Here is an 11,490-nt window from a genome sequence, read left to right as displayed (position 1 = left end):
TGAGATGAAGGTGTCACTGGGGTTGGCTCCTTTTTGAGGGTGATTGTTGTTCCTGGTTTTCCCCCAGCTTCTGTCAACCTCAGGCATTTCCTTGGCCATAAATGGTATTAACTATGTTTTGCATCACCTTCCCTCTGCCTACATCTGTGTCTAAATGTTCTCTTTTTATAAGAACACAGTCATAATGGATTATGCTGTTGTTCAGTCACTCAGTCATGTCTGACTCCTTGCAACCCCATGGACTGCAGCCTGTCAGGCTTCCTTGTCCTTTGCTGTCTCCCGAGTTCGCTCAAACTCATGTCCATTGAGTCAGTGATGCCATCCAACCATCTCATCCTCTGTCGTCCCCTTCTCCTCCTGCCCTCCATCTTTCACAGCATCAGGGTCTTTTCGGATGAGTCAGCTCTTCCCATCAGATGGCCGAAGTACTAGAACTTCAGCTTCAGTATCAGTCCTTCCAATGAATATTCAGGGTTAATTTCCTGTAGGACTGACTCATTTTATCTCCTTGCTGTTCAAGGAGCTCTCAAGAGTCTTCTCCAGCACCACAGCTCAAAAGTGTCAGTTCTTCTCCTTTGGCCTTCTTTATGGTCCATCTCTCATATCTGTACATGACTACTGGAAAAACCATGGCTTTGACTATACAGACCTATGCTGGCAAAGTGATGCCTCTGCTTTTTAATACTCCGTCTAATGAATTCATCCCAACTTGATTATCTGCAAATCAGTTCCAAATACTGTCACATTTTTGGGTACTAGGGGTTAGGACTGCAGCATCTTTTGAGGGGACATAATTTATCTCTATCAAACGAGCCCTTGTGGAAGGCTCAGATCACTCTGGGGAAGGCTCAGCACTTGCATCTGTGGCCTTACTGTGAGGCTCTTCTTCAAGGGGACCTGGCCTTCATTCTTATTGAGAGACTCTGATCCCACATCAACTCTAGACTACAAAGGCTCAAGGAGCCATGGGTCTTGTGAAGGATGCTGGTGTCCCCTCAGGGCAATTATGAACACCTGAGTGAGAGGTGTACTCAAAAGATTGCAGTACTGCATCAGCAAGAGCCTGGGGAGGATGGTTGAGGGTGGAGTTGAGGGATGTTGGACCCCAGGGTGGTTGAGAAAGGTTCAGACCATAGGTCCATCCAATAGTGAAACCTCCCTGAGCCTGGGACTTCTGCACCTGCTTCATCACTGATCTTCCCACAGCTAATGTGCCTGTGCAGTGCCTGGAACTTTCTAGAATGCAGATTTGACTTCATGAAGCCAGGGAGGGAGCATGTCTGCTGAGATCCCAGGGTGGGATTCTGCTAACCCAAGACCACCTTGAGTAGCAAGGTTGTCCTCTTTGGGGGGTGGAAGCTGGGACTCCAGTATTTCTGCTGCATGAGTCCTTGGCCACTTTTGACCCAGGACTTGGTTACCCAGTAGCAGGATGGTCACAGACTGGTTCCAAATTCGGAAAGGACTACATCAAGGCTGTATGTTGTCACCCTGCTTGTTTGACTAATACGCAGAGCACATCATGGGAAACGCCGGGCTGGAGGAAGCACAAGCTGGAACCAATACTTCCGGGAGAAATATCAGAAACCTCAGATATGCAGATAACACCACCCTTATGGCAGAAAGTGAAGAGGAACTAAAGAGCTTCTTGATGAAAGTAAAAAAGTTGGCTTAAAACTCAACCTTCAAAAAATGAGGATCATGGAATCCAGTCCCATCATTTCATGGCAAATAGATGGGGAAACAATGGAAACAGTGAGAGATCTTATTTTCTTGGGCTCCAAAATCGCTGCAGATGGTGATTGCAGCCATGAAATTAAAAGACACTTTCTCCTTGGAAGAAAAGTTATGACCAACCTAAATGGCATATTAAGGAAGAGAGATATTACTTTGCTGACAAAGGTCTGTCTAGTCAAAGCTATGGGTTTTCCAGTAGTCATGTATGGATGTGAGAGTTGGATTATAAAGAAAGCTGAGCACTGAAGAATTGATACTTTCCAATTGTGGTGCTGAAGAAGACTTTTGAGAGTTCCTTGGACAGCAGGAAGATCCAACCAGTCAATTCTAAAGGAAATCAGTCCTGAATTCTCATTGGAAGGACTGATGTTGAGGTTGAAACTCCAATACTTTGGCCACCTGATGTGAAGAACTGACTTATTGGAAAAGACCCTGGTGCTGGGAAAGACTGAAGACAGGAGGAGAAGGGGATGACAGCGGATGAGATGGTTGGATGACATCACCAACTCTATGGACATGAGTTTGAGTGAACTCCAGGAGTTGGTGATGGACAGGGAAGGCTGGCCTGCTACAGTCCATGGGATTGCAAAGAGTTGGACACAACTGAGCAACTGAATTGAACTGAGGATGGTCACAGCCTCTCGTGTGCTTGATCAGCACATCTCTCCCAAATCCTGGGGAGTGTTATGATGCCAGTCCTCTGAGCATGGCACCTCATCCTCTCTGGCCCAACACCCCACACGCTGTCCTTCCAGAGTCCCGCTGATGCCACTCTGCAACTCTCTTGGACACAGGCTGTGCCTCTGACTGGGCTATGAGGCATCAGAACCTCATGCACCTGGAAGTGATGCTGAGATGTAGAGATGATCTCATCCTGTGGCTGCATCCCTTGTGAGCTGGGGCGGGGCGGGGGTGGGACTGGGCAATGGTCAGCGGAAGTGTTTATGGAGAGGAAAGATGCTCAGTCTCAGATGGGGGTAGAAGGAACACCTCTGCTGGGGGAAAGGGTCAGGGCGTTTGCTCAGGACCCCAAATTGTCATTCTCATCTTTCTGCCCAAGCATCCCAATCTCATGTTTAGAGTTTAACTCTTTGCTCTCCAGTGTCAAGGCTTTGGTGTAAGGAAGCAGGAAATGATGGATATCTAAATGGTGCTGCAAACCCAGGACCTGGGCTGGACCTGAGCCCCACCCTCACTGCCCTGGCACTCTGGGGGGTTAGCCAGGAAAGCCTTTCCACCGTCCCATTCCCAGGAGGACGCTCTCAGCCCTCCATTTCTTCTTTCCTTCTTGAACGTTGTGTAGCTCTTGGAAGAAGCCAACTGACCCCCATCTTTACCACTTGACTGTTACCAGAGAAACGAGATGCCCCCCTACTCACCCTCCCCTGCCTTCCCTCCTCAGGTCCCCTGCCTTACCTTCACTCCACACCACCTTTGATGGGTTTGTGACCTGTGCCCGGAGACCTGCCAGGGGAGCCAAACTTGGGTCTCAGTTTCAGGATCTGTTAAGAAAGAGGGTCACTGTTGGTAGCAATTTCTCTATCAACCAGCCAGCCTGTCACTCCCAATAAAGGAGATTGAAGAAAAATTAGATGGACAGTCCTGACCTCTCTTTGGGGCTTGTGAACCCCTCTGCCAGAGGAATGAGGAGAGGGATTGGTTTTGGGGGGCTGGAGAAGACCACTGTGTGGAGAATACTGCCCACTGGGGCTGTAGGTGGACCTGGGATCATGACCCATCCAGGATAACTCTGCTGACTTCCTCCCAAGGACCTATGTCCTGTTGGCTCCACCACAGTGGCCAGAAGCCAGAGAGCATGAGGGCAGGACACAGCCAATGCAGCGCCAACCCCCAGGGGCTCAGAGAGCTGATGGGATGGACTGACAGAGGACACCCAGCTCTCCCAACTCAGACACTGACCCTGAGCAGAACCATTGTGGCTCTGGGATAGGGGAGACGGGGTGAGGGGATGGGACAAGTCAGGCCAAGTCACTCCACGGGCAGTGGGGATGAGGGAGGGGGCCCGGAGATGGATAACTTTATCCCAAAAGCAAGAAAGTCTGCTGGGCATGTAAAACCAGGGGCATCCTCCAGCCCAGAACCCTAGCACGAGAGGATGGCAGGTTAGATCAGGGTCCAGCTCCCTCGGGGTCCATCCACTTTATTTTCCCGTAAGAAAAGTGAAACCCAAGAGGACTTAAACGATTTATATAAGATGACACAAGCCCTTAGCAGACCAACACTCAATTCAGTTTATTGTCTTCTTCAACAAGTGGTCATAAAAAAAAATAGAACCATAAATTATCCTATGATTCTGCGATCTTATATTAGTCTTGTCTTCCAGAAGTGTTGGAGTCACTGCTGCAAGTCTGAGATGGCCTGAGAGTGACACGGGCTCTGCCAGCCATACCACCTACATGGGAGGTCAAAGTCATACACGCACAAGGAATGAGTAACAGGCATCCGTGAATCCTGCACATTGAGCCTCTCCTGGAGACCCTGTCTTGGGATTGGCAGCCGGAGCCAGGGGGTTGGGCTGGGGGTGAGCCTGACTCAGAACGTGGCTGCCCTTGTTCTGACTCTACTCCCCTTCCAGAGGGACCACCAGGGAAAACTTACCAGGTCACCCAAGAAAAATCAGTCTCTCTCCAAGGCCTCACTCTTTCCCCAGAGCCTAATCTTTCAGTGAAGAGGAAACGTATCTCCTGTATTCATTCACTCACTCTCCAACGGATATTTATTGAATAAGGCACCCCAGGTGCTGGGTCCACCTGAGCACACCAAGTAGGTGAAGCCCTGTGTGTCATGGACCTTCTGCTGTGCTGGAGGGCTGGGAGAGGATCGATAAACAACAAGCCCAGGGCGCAGGCAAATCACTGTGTCCCTTTGAAGGCAGTGAGAGCGTCAGGGCAGAGCAGGGGAGGGACCTGGGACACTAGGGCTAGAGTACCCCCTTTGGGTGCAGAGTCAAGGAGGCTGCACCAGGAGGACCCGAGCAAGGGAGCCCCTCCCAGATGCGGGTCTGCCGCTTAGGGGAGAGTCTGATACGCCATCGGTGTCGCGTCAGATCTTGTACACACAGCCTCGCTGTGAAAAGGACTCCATTATAAAGGAAATAACAAAGCAAAAATTTTATTAGTTAGTTTTTAAGATTTGTTGCTGCTTAGTCTCTAAGTCATGTCCGACTTTGGCAACCCCATGGACTGTATAGCCTGCCAGGCTCCTCTGTCCATGGGATTTCCCAGGCAAGAATACTGGAGTGGGTTACCATTTCTTCCTCCAGGGGATCTTCCCAACCCAGGGAGGGATCGAACTTGCGTCTCCTGCATTGGCAGGCATATTCTTTACCACTGAGCCACCAGAGAAGCCCACTTTTTAAGATAAATCATCTTAAATAATTTTGAAGAAAAACAAGGTAATTTATCCTTAATTAAGATACATAAGTAAAAATACTCCTACAATGACACAGTGTAAGTAGGAGGTTGAATATATGTGAGTATTCAATGTGGATGCCAGCAGGAAAGGGGGCCCTCAGGATAAGGCCAGGTCAAAGAGCCTATGCGTGCTTTGTGCATGCACCAGTTTCCCAGGGGAAAGTCTGACAAGACAAACAAATGGGGTAAAGAAGTTTGAAGTCCAGCTTCTAGTATTTTCTGCTCTTTTTGTCCAGGCACAGCTGTTCCATGAGACGTGAATCCTGAAAATCATTGAAAACAGCTGCACGCCCACTTGAAAAGGACCACACCAGGCCGGCGGGCCTCACCTGTCCCCTGTCATTCCCTGAACCACCATGGAGGAAGCCCATGGCCACTGCTGACTGTGGGCATTGCGTGGGCATCTCTCCCTATGAATCACCCTCAAGTGAGTGTGTTGTTGACTTAGTAGGACTGACATGGGGGAAGCCCATGCCACTGCTGACCCTGTGCCTGGCATGGTGTGGGCGTTTCTCTCTGAATAACCCTCCAGTGAGTATGCTGTTTGCTTAGCAGGAGGGTCTCTGAACAGCTCAGGCACTGGACGAGGTCGTGAGCAGGGAGACTCCCACAGGATAAGAGAGGAACTTTCTGAATCTCCCATCCTTCAACCACGAGGACCGCACGATAAGGCGTTATTCTCTATCAGCAAACCTGTCAGTTTGGCTTGGCCGTGTTTGGGAAACACCTTTTAATCAGTGGAGATTACTTGGAATGAAAGGTTTCGGGGCCCTCCTTAGGCAAACGTTATCTGGCCCTCTGTAGAAAGCAAACAGAGCCTACGGTATAAGATCGAGGGCCAGGACCCACTCTCATCCTGGATCGCGGGCCCCTCTGGACAGAGCGGGAAGGTCACGGCTGCTATGGAGCCCAAGGTGATCTGCACAGTGGTGCTGGCCTTCGCACTGGCCCTCAGCAGCCTGGCTCAGGGCGAGACCGGTAAGACAGCCCCTTCCTGCTCTGCAACGGGCACGCCGGGCAGAGGCCTACCTCTGGGGGGAGTCAGGGCTTCATAACGTACTTTTGAGCCAAGTGCTGTTTTGTGCCAGGAACTGTTCTAGGCCCTGGAGAGATTTTGGATGGCAGAATACATAGAGCACAGCGGGAGGATAGAGGGGTCCGTGGAAGTGTTGGGAACTGGGGTAAGAAGGTAATGATGGCTGTCTGCAGTTGTTCAGTCGCTAAGTCACATCCAACTTCTGGTGACCCCATGGAGTCTGCCAGGATCCTCTGTCAATGGGATTCTCCAGGCAGGAATACTGGAGTGTATTGCCATTCCCTTCTCCAGAGGATTTTCCCAACCCAGGGATCGACCCGGGGTCTCCTGTTTTGAAGGCAGATTCTTGACCATTTGAGCTACAGGGAAGACCTCCTGAGGTTTGCTCAAACTCATGTCTGTTGAATCGGTGGCACAATCTAACCATCGAACTGGCGTCTCCTGCACTGGTAGGCGAATTCTTTGCCACAGAGCCAGCAGGAAAGCCCTGTCTTCAGAACCGCGGCTGGAACATTCTACTGCTTTTTAAGCATCACATTTCAAAGGGCTGTCTTTAATATCGGGAATTAGACTAGCTCTTCAAATGTCCGAGCCAAACCCTGCCCCTTGGGGCTGGACCCACTCAAGTTCCACACAAACGTTCAAGCGCCTATTTCGAGGGTTGCCGTCCCTGGGAATCCCTCCAACAGGTTCTGTGGGCTCCTGGGCCCCCTGCTCTGTGGAACCCAGACCCTGGCCCACTGGTGCGTGTGTCCTGTCTGCCTAGCCCATGGGCATCACCAAGCGAGGGACTTAAGGCGGGAGGTCCCACTGCCCCCTCTGAATGTGTCTGTCTCAAATCCTTTATCTGCAAAACAGGGTCAGTCTTTGGCTTTAGAGGGTTGTCACAAAATTAAGTGGTATTTGGGAAAAGCTACAAAGTGCCATGTAAACATTATTTATTACTGGTAGATATATTTTTAAAGGGAGGGGGCAGGAGAAGAATTTTCCAAAGTTTTTGGAATGAGGATTCCCATAGAGGTTTGAAGGGAGGTAAAGAATGGTTCCCATGTTTCTCTGGGCTCCTTCCAAGGACCTCATGGCTCAGGAACAGAGGATCAGGCATGGGGGTTCAGGGGAGGGAGCCCCACAGTCTAAGGCAAGGAGGAGGGAGCGGGCTGGACCTGAAAGGAGGTATGACCTGCTGTGGGGATGGAGGATGTGGTCTGTGCCTGGCCGCCCGTACCCACCGGCCCGTCTGCATCTACCCTGCCAGCCTAGCGCCTAGTTCTGCCCTCTGAACAGCCTGGCTCCAGGAGGCTGTGCAGCCCAGCCCTGTTCCCCACCCTCCAGGCTGCTGCTGGCCGCCCTCTGGCCCTGCCCTGGGGCCCAAGGCTCAGCCTTTCTCTGTGGATCTCACAGGTCAGCCATCCTGTGACAACGGAAAACTCCAGCCAATTGTAGTGTAGCTCCTGCTGCTGCTGCTAAGTCGCTTCAGTCGTGTCTGACTCTGTGTGACCTCCAGGGACGGCAGCCCACCAGGCTCCCCCGTCCCTGGCAAGAACACTGGAGTTGCCATTTCCTTCTCCAATACATGAAAGTGAAAAGTGAAAGTGAAGTCGCTCAGTCATGTCTGACTCTTAGCGACCCCATGGACTGCAGCCTACCACGCTCCTCCATCAATGGGATTTTCCAGGCGAGAGTACTGGAGTGGGGTGCCATGTAAATGTAGACTTGCATGGAAATCATGTCCGTCTAGTCCTGTTACACAACAGAAAATGGTGGGCAAGGTAGACTCCTGTGGACAGAACCCTTGGAAACCTTCAGTTCCTATTTAGGACAGCAGCTGGTACAGCAGGGGCGGTGGGGGGATCAGGTTACCCAGCAAAGTAGCCCCTCCCCCCACCCCAGGGAGAGAAAGGACATGAGAACTGTGGTCCCAGCTCTGCACACACAGCCCGTCTTGACCTTCCCCACCGCCCTGCCCAGTGGAGTGGGTGATAACCACCTTTGCTCCATGTCAAGTCAGAAGCCCTACAAGGAGCAGGTTGTGTGATGTGCTCTGATTGAGGACACTCAGCTGGACTCCATGGGGGACACATGCAGCTTCCTGCCCTTCAGTCTAGGAGAGGCCCTGCATCTACCTGTCTTTGACTGGATTGTCTTTTAGAACGAGCGCGACGCCCTAGGTCAAGGCCAGCCCATGACAACATCTGCTGTGGATCTCGGTGCTGCCCTCCTCTCTGACCCTCTTCCCTCTTCTGTTAGGGCTCCTTCCCTCCCTGCCTCTTCATCACCCACACTCCTAACGCCTCGTTGCATGTCCCTCCAGCCCCGGGGACAGACTTGTCTGGCACCTGCACAGTCAGGCCACTCTCTGAAACCCGGCTGATGGCCCTCATCCATGGGCGCCCTGAGACCAGGTGCGGAGAGGAGCCCCCCATTCTCCATTCCCACCCCCAAGAGAGAGAAGGGGCTTCAGACTCTTCTGCCCCTGCCTCAATCTGTCCACTACCAGATCCGAGAGGCACTCCTTCTCAGAGCCCCAGGGCAAGACCCCACAGGTCTTGCATCTAGGTCACGCGGGCACTTCTAGCTGCCCATCTCCCCTGCGTGTTCTTTGCCTCGGGTCAGTGGCCTCACGTCCCTGGCTAGAGCGTCTGAGTGGCTCCCTTTGCTCTAGAGCTGCAATCACCCACTCCCAGCCCTCAGCCTGCCTTCCCCGCTCCGCCCCACCCGCCTCCCCTCTTACCTGGAACACACCTTGCTGTCTCTCTTCGCCACCTTTGAACAGTCTGCTCACTCTCTCCTTGGAATACCCATTGCCTCGTTCTTACCTGGCCAGCCTCCTCCAACAGGAAGCCCTCTTCACTTGGTTCAGTCTGTAATCAATCACCCCTGCTGGGCTTGCCCTGTGGCTGCTTCACTATGCTGTTTTGGATGTTTACTTGGCTTCCTTCTCCATCAGACTGTTAGCTTCTCAACAACAGCTTCTCTATTTTCAATTTCCGGGTCCCTGTTACCCAGCTCGGGGCCTGGCGTGAACTTGATCTTTGAGGGGTTAAAAAGATTTCTGTCTGTGTCCCATGCTAGCTCCAGTCTCTTGCACCCACAAACAGTACTCAACAGATATTTACTCATCTAGTGACTAACGTTTAATACTTGTTCGTTGACATTAATGAGCAAATGGGTAAATTGCCAGGTAGGTACAAAGTCTATGAATCTCGGACACTTTGCATTTTTCCTGAGTTTCAGTGTTTCCGCGCAGGTAAGTGAGCTCTGGGTCTTCATGGACTGCTCGTCTGACGGCTGATTTAACTGGGGAAGGAAGCAAAGTGGAGGGTGGGTCATAACATGGAAGGAGTCAGCCCATGACTTACTTTCACCTCGTGGCCCATATCCGTTCAGAGATGTGTCAGGTGGAACCCCATCAAAGACAGAACTGCGGTCACCCCGGCATCACGGCTAAGGAGTGTGAAGCTAAAGCCTGCTGCTTTGACAGTACAGTCCGCGGAGTCCCTTGGTGCTTCCAACCTGCGCCCGCGGAGGAAGGTAGGGCCTTGTCAACGCCACAGAGTCTGAATACACGGGACCACGGGACCCTAATTCAAGTTGCCAGCTGTGTTTTTACCCAGAGTGATGGCCTCGGGGTGACTAGGAAGATGTAGCTTTGCCTAAATCAGTGTGAATCCAGGGCTGGGGGATGGAAAGAGCTGAAAGACCTCTTTGGTGGGGCACCCTCCTTTTCCTGGCTTTTCTTCACATGTCTAACCGTGGATCTGTGAAGAGCTGTCCTTGGTAATGCTTCATTGCTCACTTGGGGTTGGGGGCTTGGAAAGAGTGACAATTACAATACAAAGACCATCCTTGTTTTCTCAAGAATTTTCCCAGTGATGTTTTTAAGTAAATTCTCTGTGATTATTTAAAAGTGAAACAAAATACTTATTTTCACTAATCTCTTCTCTTGGACACTTCACCTTTGCAGAGTGCGAGTTTTAGATGCTTTTCCAGTGGAAATGTCATTGGGGTGAGAAGGACGTCTGCCTGGTGCCAGGGGCTCAGTTCCATCGCTGGCTGGATGTCTTGGGGTCCTATGAACCTGAACGCCCTGCCCTGCCTGGATTGACCGCTCAGATTCTTTGCATTCCAAATTAGCCTAAAAATTAAAAGAGATGAATGTTCCTCTCTGCTTACACGTCTTATAGAAACATAGAAGTTTTCCCTTCTTTGAAAGAGAAAAGCGATACTTGTGCCTCTGGGTTCTTGCTGTGGATTACACATTGACTCAGGCTATCTTGGGCCAGACAAGACCGTGGCTTATACCATTGTTAGGTTGTCTCGGTGGATGTCAGTCATTGGGGTCCGTGCACCAGGCCATCGGGTTAAAAAGCCTCAGAGAATCAACATGAGCTCACACCCTTGTCAAATCATGAAAACGCTCGAATTCTATCACATTCTTTACATATTCATTGTGGTAACAAAAATTGCCTTGCAATTTCTTCACTTCCCTCATATGGAAACTGACTTAGGAGATAAAACCCACAGCAAAGTGCCTGAACGTGCTCATAATAAAAACAATTGCACAGGACGGCATGAGTTGACCCCTTGAGGAAACTCCCCCACCCACCTGACTCCCCAAACTTGAGCTCCGAGTTGGAAAATAGGACAAAAGGGAAGGATTGAGAGCCCCCAGTGACCCCTCATCACCGACACAAGAAAGACGGAAGGGAGCCACTCGGATCTGCCTGGACCTGAGCAGACGCCCCCACCCAGGTGGGCAGAGTTGCCTGAGTAGCCTCTGGTGTCCCCAGCCCCACTTGCTCAGTGGGAACAAGAGAAACACCTCTCACTTCCCATCCACCCTGGGCAGTCAGCCGTGCTCCAGGGAGCTCAGACCAGCCAGCCCCGCTCCTGGACACCTCCTCCCCTCCCAGGTGCTTGACCCTGGGGTCCCTGGAGCACTGGGAGCACTCTGGCCCTCCACAGCCAGCTGGTTCCCAGGAAGTAGGAGCAGGTGCTCTTGGCATGACCAGTTGTTTCCAAATTTACCAGAAGAGCTGTCACCCACCCATAGCCCTGGCCACCAGGGCAAGCAAGCACCGATGTCCCGGGGGCCAGGAGATACACTGCACACGTGAAATAGTCAAGGTGGGGCCCACAGCACACGCACACAGCAGCACATGGGTGCCTGCACTAGCATATGTGCCAGGAGGATCACTGTAGCCTTCCTTCACTGGGGAACATGCAGAAACATGTTGGCTTTTTTTCTCTTTAATCTGTAGCATCTCCGATCTTTTTCAACAT

At 51.5% G+C, this 11,490-nt stretch overlaps 1 protein-coding gene across 1 annotated transcript; it reads left to right on the top strand.

Moving 5' to 3' along the window:
- Positions 1–6,073: 6,073 nt before the first annotated feature.
- Positions 6,074–11,128, top strand: TFF1 (trefoil factor 1). Its single transcript, XM_055420422.2, has 3 exons — positions 6,074–6,149; positions 9,595–9,738; positions 11,121–11,128. The coding sequence occupies exons 1-3, from the start codon at positions 6,074–6,076 to the stop codon at positions 11,126–11,128; spliced, it is 228 nt and encodes a 75-aa protein (XP_055276397.1).
- Positions 11,129–11,490: the final 362 nt, after the last annotated feature.

Source organism: Moschus berezovskii, chromosome 1 (genome assembly GCF_049115385.1).
Source record: "Moschus berezovskii isolate FMDL1 chromosome 1, NW_MosBer_1.0, whole genome shotgun sequence".
NCBI lineage: Eukaryota > Metazoa > Chordata > Mammalia > Artiodactyla > Moschidae > Moschus > Moschus berezovskii.
Note: the sequence above shows the minus strand (reverse complement) of the source record. Positions and strands in the feature narration are given on the sequence as shown.